Consider the following 15,579-nt stretch of genomic DNA (forward strand, 5'->3'; position numbering starts at 1 on the left):
GACTTTTAGCAGTCTAGTGGTCAGAAAGCCCTAGCTGGAGTGACAGCCCAGTCACATTCATCAATCATGAGTCTGACTCTCAACAGATGACTGGAGATTTTTTTATACCATGACTCCACTGGAGTGAGTGAGCTGATCAGCAACCATGACATCTACTGAAATACTATATAGCAATACAGTGGGGTCTGGGGCACTGCAATTTCAGGCATCACAATTCAGAGGCACACTTTTCTAAGGTATAACAATTTTTCCAAAGGCATTCAGACACAGCATGTATTTCTTTCATCACTGCTTATAAAATCAAAATTTTATGGCAAAATAATAAATCCTATTGGCATATCTACTGTATACTCACAACACATTACAGTGTAACACTTAGGGCAGTGGAAATAACTGCCCTCTAAGAACAACTAAATATTTCATTTTTATTAATGGAAAATAGTAAAAACCTACAGCTAAGTAAACAACTCACTGGTAATTTTATTTTGAACATGTTGTGTAACACTGCAAAATAAGCAACTGCTATATTTCTAATTGATAATTATTTGCAACTACAGTAATCCCTGTACTTTCTGGACATTGTGGGCCTGTACCTTCAGAACCCAAAAATTGCCAAAAAAAGAAAAAAAATCCCCCCCAAATCCGAATTTTTTTCCACCCATAATTTGAAATTACTGCGTGCTGCACAGCGCTGAGCAGCTGTTTACACCACGGCCCCTTTACCCCTTCCTTCTTCCCCCCTCCCCCCTCCCCAGTCACAGCTGCCATTTGGTATTTTTCATTACCAAATGTGGGCCAATTTGGTACCGAAAAGTTCGTTTGGTAATGAATCAGCATGATCCATTACAAAACAGATTTTTCATATGTATGAAGATATAGAGAATGGAGACGGTGGACTGTCTGCTTTCTTTGATTAATCTGCTAGCATACACAGCGCAAAAATAAACTTGCTGCTGATTATAAGGAGAGTGATTATTTCCATTTGTACATATAATTAGTCAAGAATAAATGCTTCCTTTAAGAATCTGGTAAGGAAAAGTTAAATTTGGTAATGAAAACTGAGGAGTTTGGTAATCTGGCCGAGTTCAGACCTGGCAACCCTGTCCCCTGTTACTGCCTAACCTTCATTCAGGGAAGACGTCCATCGCAGTGGATGCCACATGTGCTCGTTTTTTATGAATAAACAGTGAATAAACTGCAATACCTCGCCACTAGACCACATGGAAATTTAGTGTTGTGCAGTGTTAAGAAATTAGAATTTAGAGTGCAAAGAAAAAAGTGTGGAGTGCAAAGTGGCAGTTGAATCTGGCATTTTGCAATTAAGAAGAATGTGCAGTGTTAAACAATTATAAATCACAGTGCAATGAACTAAGTGTAGCACAACACTGGCTTACTATACGTGATTCAAGAGCATTTTCAAAACAACCAGAGCCTGGCGGCCACAGATGTGCTGTAAGTGCAGTCCCATGTACAATGTTAGGCCTAAGTATTTTCCATACTTCTAATTCCTCATTCTCTGGTTCTTTTTCATTTATTTCATGCTTTATGTCCATTACTGGTGTGAACAGGGTCATGAATAGGTTTAAATAAGTGCTATGCATGTCCGGTAGGGAGTTATTTAGGTGGCTTTCAAAGTTAGGCTGGGTTAGGGTCCTTAAGTACAAGTCCAGGAGCCAGGGACCCACTTTCCGGACGGAACCACTTTCCGGACATGCCTTTGGCTCTATTACATCGGACAGTGGAGGGATTACTGTACTTACTGCTTTGAAAGACAGTTGTAGCTGAATACAGCAGTAACTGACTATAGCAATTAAATCTTCACTTTACCATATGCATCACAATTACCATGCTGTTGAGAACATATTGAATGGCACTGTTGATATTGACGGCTGAGAAATCCTGAAGAATGTAGCAGATGGCAGCAGCACAATACATGAACCGCATATCATTCTCACTCCCACCACGTGTAGAGAAGAAACTGTGAAAAACAAGATGGATATTGTTATCTCATTCATACTTACCAAGGATGAGATTGAGGGATGGGGTGGAGAGGTATATGAGAGAGGGGGGTGTGAGTTGGAAGCAGGGCAGTGAAATGGTGGGGGACAGGGTGACGTGGAGGCGATTTGTTTGTGGCCACCCCGAACGGGATTGAGGCGTCTGCCAATAGATAGATAGATAGACTTACCGTACCGTACAAATTTTACTGGGCAGTAAAATGATTGGCATTTCTGCTCCTCATTAATACATAGGAATCCTACAAATTTCTATTTTGTGTTTCATGGTTAACACCACAGAAAAGTTCTGAAGTCCTTTTTCTGTGAACTGTCCTTGCTTTTTTATAAAAAAAAAAAAAAAAAAAAAAAAAGCAAGTACCATACTTTCATTCTCATCACCATCATTTTGACCTTTTCCCACTTATGGATGGTATGAGGTATCGTCAAGGGAGGAAGAAAAGTGAAAGCAGGACAGAGGGAGAACAGTCAACAGCGCTGATCAAAAAGGCTTGACATGCATTCACTCATTCTGAAGCTCCCAAATATCCTGATTCTACCTCACAGGTCCATCAGTGCATTTTTTTTCCTTTACAGAGACACTTCAGATTACCTGCCCAAGTCAGTTCTTTATTAAAAAAAAAAAAAGTCACACGCTCCTCCACATATAATACGTCCAGCCATTTTGATCCCCCGTATGTTCTCTAGTCTCACTGACTTCCATACTCCATTTCTTACTTTTTTTTTTGTTTTAATAACAGGAAAAACAAATTAAAAAAAAAAAAAAATCCATACACAAGATTACAGGTGTCCTCCATTCATAAAAAATCTGTAACAGTCGGACTTGAACAGCTGTAGGTTGAAGTTTGGGGGGAAACCACTCTGGGGAAGCGAGTTCCATAAAGATGCAGTTTGAGAAATAAAAGAATTCTAATAGGCAGAAGTTCTGCAATATGGCAGTGTGACACTCGTCACAAGCACTACCAGATGCCTGAGTAGCAAGGGGGAAGGCATGGAGTGGAGAGGTGGCACAATGGATGCAACTTTGTCTAACCATTTGCCATAAAAGTATTTATAACATAATGCAATGGAGGCAATATTCCTTCTTACTTGAAGGAGATGTAGTTCATGTGTAATACCGTAGCAGAGTTATTTATAAATCTAACAGCCTTGTTCTGAATTCTGTCTAGTTGTTTTAGCGCTACCTCTCCACATCCATTCCACAAAGGTGAGCAATGTTCCAGCTGAGAGCACACATAACTCTTATAAATTATATCTAGCTGCTCGTCAGTGAAGAAGTTACGGATTCTGTACAATAATCCAAGTACAGTATCTTTGAAGCGGTTTTAGCAAGTGATCTAACATAAGAGGTTGAGTTGACAGTATTGTTAAGTGAAACACCGAAAATTTCAGTACTGTTCGAGATAGGAATATTAGTAGCACTGAAGGTAATATAGGAATCTGGCAATATCTGTCTACTGGAAAATTGTATATACAGTAAAACCTCACTATAATGGACTAATTGGGGCCCAAGCCATTCTGAAAAAGGCGAAATTCCAATAAAGGCGACATCCGGACTTTCCCCTGCTAAACCGGACTTTTTCTGATATATCAGACATTACTCCGTATCGAACCAATGGTTTTTAAACAGTTTTCACTGCCACTGCAGTACAGTGCCTTGCCATACAAGAATATTCGGCAAAAAATAAACAAATAAATAAAGATATATAGATCTGGTTTAAACCAAGCAAAACTACAATAAAATACCTTTACAATGATATACTGGTTATGCTTATTTCTGCATTTACTGAGCAGTAAGGCAAAAGGAAAAAGATGCACAATTTTTTACTATTCTCAGCCGCATATTCGCTTAGTGATCTTTTTGTTTGATTGGTTAGTGTAAATACACTTTTTAAGATAGGATGCTGGTGTTATTTTGAAAGCGGAATAGTTGTACTTTGTTGCAGTATGTTCAAAAGGGGAAAACAAATGAAACAAAAAATCAAAATTGACGAGTTGAAATTAGGTGAAAAACAAAAATTTTAGACCCTGCCGTACAAAAATATTCAGAAAAAAAAAAAATAATATTGATATATAAATCAGGTTTAAACCATGCAAAACGACACTAAATTTCCTTTACAATGATACATATAGATTATGGTTATTTTTGCACTGTGATACAGTAAAGCGAAAAGAAAAAGATGCACAGTTTATAATGATTCTCAGCCGTATATTCGCTTCGCGATTTTTTTCTTTGATCAGCTAGTGTAAATACACTTTTTAAGATAGGATGCTTTGTGGTGTTATTTTTAAGCTGAATAGTTGTACTATATTGTAGTGTGTTAAAAAAAGGAGAACAAAGAAAATAAAATGCCAAATGATGAACTCAATTAACCTTGGCAAAAAACAAAAACTTCATACCTTGTCGCAGAAAAATATTTGAAAAAATAAATTACTAAAGATATACAAATCTGGTTTAAACCATGCAAAATGCACAGAGCAAGCATTCTGCAACATCATGCCCGAGTCTCTTTGTTAGGGTGTGTAAATGCGATTTATGGTGAATATTTTACAAAAGTATCTTAAAATGACAAATAACTTCATCATCAGAATCTCTGAGGGTGGATTTGAAATGAAGACAAAAAGCGTCATTGGAATCTCAAAGGGTTAAATAGCTTTGCTTATTCAGTAACAACAATAAAGATATACTGTATGTTACAGACAGTTGTGAGATTGGTGGAGAAAGAGTTTTGGTGATGAGGGACAAACCCTATGTAAACAATCGCCACAAGCCTTTAGCAGCTTCTACTCACTAAATGCTGAGCTTTAGGTGTATGAAGCATACTATGGCAAAACATAAATATTTTTCAGTGACATGGAACCCCGCTCTTGATCAAGGTAAGAATACTGTACAGTATAGTACTAGGCTATCCATCCATCCATCATCCAATCCTACATTGCCCCATGAGGAGCGTAGGAGCCCAGGGCTATGCAGTTGGTCCCGACATTTAAGATGAGAGTGACAAGCCTCACTCATCCCTGAGTGGCATTACATGAGCAATCAACCCCAACCACCCCTTGGATATAAACCTTCACCAGCTCAATCCGATTGGAGCGCAATAATTATCCACTAAACCACAAGGCGCCAAAAATTTGGTTATATGGTTACCACCCAGTGTAGTAAATGATTTCCTGGTGCACAGGAAACCATTTGGCTTGTCACTCAGTGTAGTCACCCACAGGCTGAAGGAAGTGGAAAGAATGAAGGAAAGAAAGACAGAAGAGGGAGTGTACAGTCACCCGTAAGCAAAAGGACAAGGAAAGAATGAAGGAAAGAAAGACAGAAGAGAATGGAAGGAAAGAAGGATGGAGAGGAAAGGGCAGACACCCGAGAGCAGCACTACATCGAGTGAGTGGATGGTGAGCGCCCCCACCTACCACAATAGTACTAGGCTAACTTGGAAAAAAACATATAGTATTGAAGCCATTCCAGCCTCTCCTTCTCAATTGGGGGTCACATGACTGTCATGACAAACAGTGCAGCTATTTATGAAATCAACATCTTGCAATATTCCTGATACAGTACTACTACACTTCTTGTGTATTCATAACAGCACCGTTCTATATATTATTTTCTTCCTTTATCAACAATAAGGTTTGGAGTAATCATTGTTTATAACTAACAAGTAAAAGTTACCAAAAAGTAATAATAATAATAATAATAATAATAATAATAATAATAATAATAATAATCCATCTATCCATCCATCATCCAACCTTACGTTGCCCCATGAGGAATGTAGGAGCCCAGGGCTAGGCAAGTTGGTCCTGATATTTAAGATGAGAGTGACCAGCCTCATTCATCCCTGAGTGGCAGTATTAGAGCAATAAACCCCAACCACCCCTTGGATATAAACCTTCACCAGCTCAAACCGACTGGAGTGCAGTAATTACTGTACTCACTGCCAAGATTTGGTTATAAGGTTACCACCCACCATAGTAAATGGTTTCCTGGTGTACAGGAAACCATTTGGCTTGTCACCCAGTGTAGTCATCCCCAGGCAGAAGGAAGAGGAAAGAATGAAGGAAAGAACGACAGAAGAGGGAGTGTAAAGTCACTCGTAGGCAGAAGAACGAGGAAAAAATGAAGGAAGGAAAGACAGAAGAGGATGGAAGGAAAGAAGGATGAAGGAGAGGAAAGGGCAGACATCTGAGAGAAGCACTGCATCGAGTGAGTGAATGGTGAGCGCCCCTACCTACCACAACAATAACAATACAGTCATAATAATAATAATAATCCATCCATCATCCAATCCTACACTGCCCCATGAGAAGCATAGGAGCCTAGGGCTAGGCAAGTTGGTTCTGACATTTAAGATGACAGTGAAATAATAATAATAATAATAATAATAATAATAATAAAAATAATAATTATAATGGTGGTGGATGGGGGCACTCACCATCCACTCACTCGATGTAGTGCTGCTTTGGGTGTCTGCCTTCTTCTCTTCCTTCCTTCCTCTTCTGTCTTTCTTTCCTACAATTTTTCCTCATCTTTCTGCCTTTGGGTGACTTTACACTCCCTCTTCTGTCTTTCTTTCCTTCACTCTTTCCTCTTCCTTCTGCCTTTGTGTGACTCTGTACTGAGTGACAAGCCAAATGGTTTACTATACACCAGGAAACCATTTACTACACTGGGTGGTAACCATATAAGAAATTATGGCGAGGTGGTTTAGTGGGTAATTAAGGTGCTCCAATCGGATTGAGTCTGTGTAGGTTTATATCCAAGGGATGGTTGGGGTTTATTTCTCATGTAATGCCACTCATGGATGAGTGAGGCTGGTCACTCTCATCTTAAATATCAGGACCAACTTACCTAGCCCCAGGCTTCTACACTCCTAATGGGGCAGCACAGGATTGGATGATGGAAGGATGGATAATAATAATAATAATCCCTTTCCTCTCTTCTTCTTCTGTCTTTCTTTTCTTCACTCTTTCCTTCTGCCTATGGGTGACTTTACACTCCCTCTTCTGTCCTTCTTTCCTTCATTCTTTCCTCTTCCTTCCGCCTATGGGTGACTTCACACTGAGTGACAAGTCAAATGGTTTCCTGTACACCAGGAAACCATTTACAGTACTATGCTGGGTGGTAACCATATAACCAATTTATGGCACCTGGTGGTTTAGTGGGTAACTAAGGTGCTCCAATCAGATTAAGCCTGTGCAGGTTTATACCCAAGGAGTGGTTGTTGTTGTTGTTGTTGTTTTTTTTTTTATGCAAGGAAGAAGGAACCAAAGGCCATGAGCCCGCAGTAACAGTTCCCTCCAAGAGAAAAACAAAATACAATAGAGAGCCAAATTCAAGATCCGATCATTTTGAGATGCCTGGACACACTGTGTATGAAAGACTGGAGATCATAGGCAGCAGGAAATACAGACAGAGGGAGACAGTTCCAGAGTTGACCTGTTGCATAAATGAAAGACTGGGAGTAATGGTTAACTCTTGCATTAGAGAGTTGGACAGAAAAGGGATGAGAGTTTGCTGCCAGACGGGTGCTACGCACCCGTCGGAGAGGTAGAGGAATGCAAGCAGACAGTTCAGAGGAGCAGTGACCATTAAAGTAGCGATAGAAAAGAGATAAAGATGCAACAGTGCGGCGAAGGGACAGAGGTTGAAGGGAGTCAGCAAGAGAAGGAGAGTTAATGAGATGAAAAGCCTTTGACTCCACCCTATAGAGAAGAGCTGTATGTGGGGAGCCTCCCCACACATGAGAGTTGTACTCCACACAGGGGCGGATAAAACCCCTGTAAAGAGTCAACAATTGTGCAGGGGTAATGAAAGAGCGGAGTTGGCTTAGCACACCCAATCTCTTGGAAACAGATTTTACAAGAGATGTAATATGATCTTTCCAAGATAAGTCCCGAGTAAATGAAACCCCAAGCATGTTCAAGGATGATGCAGGATTGAGCTGAATATTATTAAACATTAGTGGGCATACCTGTGGAAGATTTTGTTGGGTTGATAGGTGTAAGAACTGAGTCTTAGATGCATTAAAAACAACCATAATATTTTTACCCCAGTCAGAGATACGAGCCAAGTCAGACATTAGGTGTGCCATAGCCTCATTCTTTGTTTGTTGAAGTAACTGTTGAGATGGGCATTGCGGGAACCGAATGGAAAGGTGAAGGGTGGAGTCATCAGCGTATGAGTGGATAGGGTTAGATGTACAGCTTAGAAGATCATTGATGAATAAAAGGAAGAGAGTTGGTGATAGGACAGAGCCCTGAGGAACACCACTGTTGATAGATCTAGGAGAAGAACAATGGCCGTCTACAACAGCGGCTATAGAACGACCAGAAAGGAAGCTAGCGATGAAGGCACAAATAGAAGGACAGAAAGCGTAGGAGTGCAGTTTGGAAATTAAAGATTTATGCCAGACTCGATTGAGAACCTTTGAGATGTCAAGTGCAATGGCAAAGCTTTCGTCAAAGTACCGAAAGGAGGATGATCAGGAGTCTGAAAGGTAGGTGAGAAGATCGCCAGTGGAGTGACCCTGATGGAACCCGTACTGACGACTGGAAAGAAGGTTGTGATAGGAAAGATGCCTTAAAATTTTTCTATTGAGAATTGACTCGAAAACTTTTGAAATACAGGACGTTAAAGCAATTGGACGATAGTTGGAGGGTTGGGAGTGGTCACCCTTCTTTGGGACTGGCTGAATGAGAGCAAACTTCCAGCAAGAAGGAAAGGTACAAGTTGACAGACAAAGGTGAAAGAGTTTGCCTAGGCAGGGTGTAAGCACAGAAGCACAGTTCTTGAGAACAACAGGAGGGACCCCATCAGGCCCATATGCCTTGTTAGTACTGAGGTCAGTGATGGCAGAAAATACATCAGCTGAAGAAATTTTAATGTCAGCCATGAGGAAGTCAGAGGGTGGAAGTGATGGAGGAACAGCACCGGAATCGTCTAAGGTGGAATTGGAGGAGAAAGTCTGTGCGAAGAGATCTGCTTTATCAGTAGAAGAAATAGCTACAAAACCATCAGAGTAGAAAAGAGGAGGGAAGGATGATGAGGTAAAGTTGTTAGAAAGATTTTTGGCAAAGCGCCAGAAGGAGCGGGAAGAATTTGAGTTGGAGAGTTGAGAGCATTTAGTATGGATGAAATTGTTTTTGGCAGAGCGAAGAACAGACTTAGCACGATTACGGGCAGAAACGTAAAGATGATGTGATTCAGGGGTGGGTTGACTCCGGTACCTTTTGTGGGCCCTCTCCTTGTTGTGGACAGCATTAGAACAAGCGTGATTAAACCAAGGCTTTCTTGCTTTAGTCAAAGGATATGAGAAAGGAATGTATGCTTCCATGCCTGAGAGAATAACCTGCGTAATGCGCAAGGCACACTCAGATGGCTCACGGCCATGGAAGCAATAATCATTCCAGGGAAAATCAAAGAAGTACTGCCTGAGGGCCTCCCAGTCCGCGGCTCCAAAATGCCACAGACGACGTTTCCCTGGAGGGTCCACAGGCCATACTGGAGTGACAGGACAGGTTAAGTGATAAGGTTGTGATCGGAGGAGCCCAACGGAGAGAAAAGATTAACCCCTTAACCGCGGGGCGTCACTTTCGTGACGCTTGGGAGAAAGAGATCATACCGCGGGGCATTGCTTTTGTGATTATGTGTTATTTTGAATTCACCTGGGCTTCCAAGTGGGGGCTTGTATCATCTATCAGTACTGCCAATGTCCAACACTAGTCAGCACTCCTAATCTCATCTGTACTCCCACCCATTGTTGACAATTTAGCCATTTCTCCCCGTTCTTGACTCCCCTCCCTAACCCCCCTCCATCACCCTATCCTCTCGCCTGCCCGGCCGTGCTATGCTAAGTAAATCTTCCCTGGAATTTTTCACTGATTTCATCCATTGAAATAAGTCCTATGCCCTATTCTTATACCAAATAATATATACAAAAATGAAATAAGGTAAGTGAGAGTGCCATACACCTGGAATTGGCTAATTATCACCTGACAACACCTCACGTGCACTCGTTCGCTAATTTTCGCTGTTTATTTCCCCTTGAAATATGCCATATAATCTATTTTCGTAATAAATATGCACATAAGGAGAGAAGGAAGAAGCCTAAGTGATATTTACATTCACCTGGAACTAAGTAATTTATAATGTATTGTCTAGATTTCCTGCCAATCATTTCACTGATATATATAGCTGTTTCAAGAGGCTAACATTGGTAGTAATGAATTTCTCTAGGTAGGCCACCACCCCGGCTCACCCTTATCAGTTCACTCTCATCTTCCAACATGGAGGTACGTCTGTTCGCTCTTGCTAGCTTCAGGGACTTCTCATCCCCATGCAAAGGGCCCTGTGACCTTTACCCCCTACTAAACTTTGTGTGGAAAGAGGTAAAGGGCTGACAATTGATAAAAGAGTGACTATGATCTTTCTATTGAGCAAAACAGTGCAAGCGGAATTGTAAACAATGTGTAAATAATGTGTAAACAGCAAGTGAAAGTAATGAATGTAAATATACGTGAACAATGGAAAATAGTTTTATAAGTTACTTCAAGTGACAGTGCATAACACAGTGTAAATAAAATAGAAATGTAAATAACGTAAATAAAATAGAGAGCGTAAATAGAAATGTAAATGAGTAGTATTATAAGAATACGAGTATATACCCTAGGAGTAATGAAAGTGAAAGTTTCACTCTAGCATGTCTGAATACTATGAGTTATGAGAGTGCAGGTGAAAGTGACATTCACTCTCAATGCTAGTATACAGGACGAGAAAGTGAATGCTACGTATTTTACTGAAAGAAATTGAATTCCTACAGTGACAATAAACTAATACTACTGAAGGAAACTTATGGATAAAGACTGTAGATATATATGTGTTATATAGTAATAGAAATATAAAGTGTGAGGGGTTTTATGAATAATAAATGACAGAGTACCAAGAGCGAACTAGCGCAAGTGCGACAGTCAGACGCACTCGTAATTTTTATTGCTTTCACAGTGTTTTTTTTTTTTGGAGTATGGATCCCAAACTATTTGAAAATCATAGAGTAGTGTTTATAGTGTTAATATCTGGCTGTAGTAATCATATTACGGGTTGTCGGGTAAACTAATTTTTTTTTTCTGTAATGTTAGATTTAATGTTTTTACTTATGTACCACAGATGTTATTTTTGTTCTTTTTTGTCATGTCTTAACAGAGCTACGTGAAGAGCTTCGTTCTGTCCTACTGGTATTCGAACCCAAAATGGTGGACGACGAGCAGTATCTTCAAGGATCATTATGGGAAACTGGGGAAGAAGCCTGAGTTGTACTGCAAGAGAGAAGACCTGCCATTCAAGATTCTGCTTATCATAGATAATGCCCCCAGCCACCCGCCTTCAGTGGAAGACCCCTCCAGTAACATTCAGCTGGCATTTCTACCACCAAATACTACATCTATGCAGCAGCCGTGTGACCACGGAATCATCAAGACATTCAAGTCGTATTACCTCCATTCTATTTTACATGACCTTGTGGACAAGATGAACAAGGATAAGATGTCTGTGAAGGAGTACTGGAAACAGTTCACCATTAGAGATGCTCTTCGTTTTATCAAGAAGTCGTGGGAGAAAGCGCCTAGCAAATGCCTTAACGGAGTTTGGAAGAAACTTTGCCCTCAATTTGTCCATGATATTGTTGGATTTGACGTAGAGGAGACTGTTTCTAGGGCAAATCAGGAATCTGTTGCCAAGGCCAAGGAAGCTGGTTTTGAAGAAATTGAAGAAAAGGACATTGATGAACTTCTTCAGTTGCACAGCGTGGAGCTAACAAATGAAGAATTAATCGAGATGAAGAAGCAACAGAGAGCAGAGTTGGAGGCAGAAACACCCTCTACATCAACACAATCCCCAGAACCTGAGAGAATATTAGCAACAAAGGATCTTCGAAAAGCCATGAATATGATCAGGGAAGCACTTGACATCTTCGAAGCTAAGGACCCAAACATTAATAGAAGCCCGACCGTCCCCAGGAAAGTGATGGCAGATCTAAATTGTTATGACGATGCTGCAGAACAGAAAGAAGAAAACCATTCAGACCAAGATGGAGCAGTTCTTTATGAAGAAGACAGAAAACTTATGGGAGTTATCTTCATCGCCAGTAGCACGGGAGTCAGAGGAAGAGGAAGCGGAAGGACAGCAGAGCAAGGAGGGACAACAAAATGAGGAGGGGGAGTGGCAGGAGGTGGGAGAGCGGCTGGAAGTGGGGAAGCAGGGTGAGAAGGGACAGCAGCAGAAGACGAGTGATGCGTAGATGAAGTGAGGCTGTGTGTTGTTATTGTTTGTGACCTACTTACCGTACTGAAAATGTTGCTTTTACTGTATTGTTTCTATGACCTACTAATGCAATAATCATGTCAAGGAACTTTCACAATGCTGTGAAAGAAGCAAAATCGAAAGAAAATCATTGTAAAACACGAAAACAGTATGTATTTGGGGAGAAGCAAACAATGCTTTGGCCCAACTAGGGCTCAAATGTTCTTTACTTCTCCCCAGATATACAGTTTTTGTTTTTTAGCTGGATTTTCTTTCAAATTAATGTAACTGCTTTTAAGTTTAGAGTAGCATAACTCCCCAAATGGGTAAACTTTCCCAGAGTCCAGGAATGTAACCCCTAATATTACCACTGTTTCTTATGGGAAACTTATGTTTAAATAACGGATTTTTAAATAATGCGATCTCTCCAGGAACGTAACCCTCACGTTATTCAAGAACTTACTGTACTTATCTCTATATACTGGTACATATTTATTGTACTTTAATGGAGATGAACATTAAGTCTCAAATTATTGTACAAAAGGAATCGGACAGTTCGGACTTCATAAACTCAATGTTAAGATGGCGTCTGGTTATGAAGTAACTTTTTGTAAGGAAGGGGTTGTTTATTTGTTTTCTTGTCTTGGACCCTTCTTTTATATAAAAATAAAGAAACCAAAGACATGTACAGTACTGAATAGAGATTCCGTAAGATGGACTTCATAAAGTCATGGAACAAAGTAACATTTTGAAAGAAAGGGGTTGTTTGTTTGTTTTCTTGTCTTGTACCCTTCTTTACATAAAAACAGAGAGACCAAAGACAGTTATACAGTACTGAATAGAGATTCTGAAATGTGAATGTGTACTGAGTGAAAAAAACTCATAGCCTATAAAGCAACCTTTCTGTAGTCTTGGTCGACATACATTTTTTTTCAGAACCGTCCTTCCAGAATTAGGGTGCATCTTTCACACTGCAGCATCTAATATACTGTGTGTGTGTGTGTGTGTGTGTGTGTGTGTGTGTGTGTGTGTGTGTGTGTGTGTGTGTGTGTGTGTGTGTGTGTGTATGTATGTATGTATGTATGTATATATATATATATATATATATATATATATATATATATATATATATATCTATCTATCTATCTATTGCCAGACGCCTCAATCCCGTTTGGGGTGGCCACAAACAAATCGCCTCCAAGTCGCCCTGTCCCCCGCCATTTCACTGCCCTGCTCCCAACTCACACCCCCCTCTCTCATATACCTCTCCACCCCATCCCTCCATCTCATCCTCGGCCTCCCCCTCCCTCTTCCCCCCTCCACCTCACTCACATACACTCTCTTCGTCAGTCTTTCACCCTCCATCCTCTCCACATGGCCAAACCACCTCAGTGTGTTCCTTATAACGCTCCCTATCACATTCACATCAACACCACAACATTCCTTTATATCCTCATTCGTCAGCCTATCTCTCCATGTGACTCCACAGGCTCCTCTTAAATAACTCATTATATATATATATATATATATATATATATATATATATATATATATATATAAATCTACAGTGCTAGAATACACTGACAAATACTGTTCAGAATTACAGAGTTACTGAATAGCAGTTTTGGCTGTACAGTATGCAACTACAGTCATTAATGTATCTTTAACATCATGTTGCAGAAAAAAATTCTAAACACAATACTATATTTCAGAGTGAAAGTCCATTAATCGAACACGTGGTACAGTATACATTAACTCAACTGTAACTGACTGTACAACTGACCTCTGTAGAAAGAAAATGGCCTTGCTTAAATGCACTTAGTGTGGCTAGTGCAAAATACACTCTTCTGTAAAACATCATTAATCCACCAGAAACTGCACAGCCAATGGTAACTACAGAAGCTCTTCAGGAAAACTTAAATAGTATGATACACATTACTGTATTGTACTTTGTATGTTTTTACTATCAAGTTTATCAATAGCTAAGTAGTGATGTATTTATAAATGCTAATACAATGTAAGGATGACTGATGTAGTCTACAGCATATCCATAGGTTACAATGAGAGTTCATACTAATAGCTGCATGAGTATTGTACAATAAAGCGTACAGATGAAAATCCCACCCCTTCTTCAGTTTTCAAGGTGCCAAATTAAAGGAACTGCTTCGTACCAATTTTAATGACCATGCTCTACCCTACTTAGCCAATCAACAGTACATCAATACAAAAGATGACTGCTGCACAGCCAACAATTTTGGAACAAGGATAACTTTTCTTACAACTCTTGCAGTGATCCCTGAAACAGCATACTCAATGAAAAGTCCTAAAGCTTTCTTAACACACTAAATATATTTCTGGCTATGCATTATAAAAGAACATATTATATTCTCTAAAAATGTAAACTATCTATTGACAGACAGTTTACATTTTTAGAGAATATAATATATTCTTGTATAATGCATAGCCAAAAACATATTTAGTAAACTACTTGTTATAAAAACATAAGCTATTATGGAAAAACATGATTCTGCTCACCTGCCATCAGGACACTGAAGTGTGGCTACATGTGCTAGAACTGCTTTCCTGTCAACTAAACTGAGGTCATCACCCAATATGATGAGGGAAGCAAGGGCTGTGTAAGTCATGGTGATATGCCCACAGTCAAAGAGAGAAACAACATCAGTGCAGGTGCCTGCACTATGACAGCTACGGAGTGATGTTCCTCCCCTGAACCCAGCACAAGCCAACTGGTCTGCAGGGCAAGAACAACAAGCATTACTGACCCTTATATTCCTATCATTAGATGCATCTACTGGTGCAATTAAAGTACAGTGTTGCAGATGATATTCTTAAATACCAGAATAAACAGAGCTTTGTTATTTTCTTATCTGTATTAAACTTTACATTTATCTTCATCAGCAGAATCATTGTTTATTAACATTAACTATAATGATTTTTTTTTTTTTTTTTTTTTTTTTTTTTTTTACTGAAGAAAAGTGTATGCAACTGCAAAAATATCACCATTATTATCATCCTGACTCATTTCCCCACCCATTGGGGGAGGGGTAAGGAAGGATTCAGAGAAAAAGAAGAAGAAGAAGAAAAAAAAAGGGCAAGCATGAGAACAAATTCATAGCATGCCCAATGACATGGGTGACATCCTCATTCACTCACGAAGTCCCTGAAATCCTGGCTAAACCTCATAGGCACATCTTGACAAACATCTTCATACTGTAATTACAGTACTAACAGGACAGTCAATAA

The 15,579-nt window shown here is 39.8% G+C and overlaps 1 protein-coding gene across 1 annotated transcript in view; it reads right to left on the minus strand.

The window, feature by feature from the left end:
• Positions 1 to 15,579, minus strand: part of betaggt-I (geranylgeranyl transferase type-1 subunit beta) — a 59,798-nt gene that overhangs the window by 18,880 nt on the left and 25,339 nt on the right. The window contains exons 3-4 of the mRNA XM_080287282.1: positions 14,851 to 15,067; positions 1,846 to 1,978 (exon numbers count right to left, since the gene is read on the minus strand). Coding sequence (XP_080143408.1) covers positions 1,846 to 1,978; positions 14,851 to 15,067 — 350 coding nt within the window. The remainder of the gene's footprint in view (positions 1 to 1,845; positions 1,979 to 14,850; positions 15,068 to 15,579) is intronic.

Source organism: Coenobita brevimanus, chromosome 14, assembly GCF_032717465.1.
Source record: "Coenobita brevimanus isolate Jiangsu-jjx chromosome 14, ASM3271746v2, whole genome shotgun sequence".
NCBI lineage: Eukaryota > Metazoa > Arthropoda > Malacostraca > Decapoda > Coenobitidae > Coenobita > Coenobita brevimanus.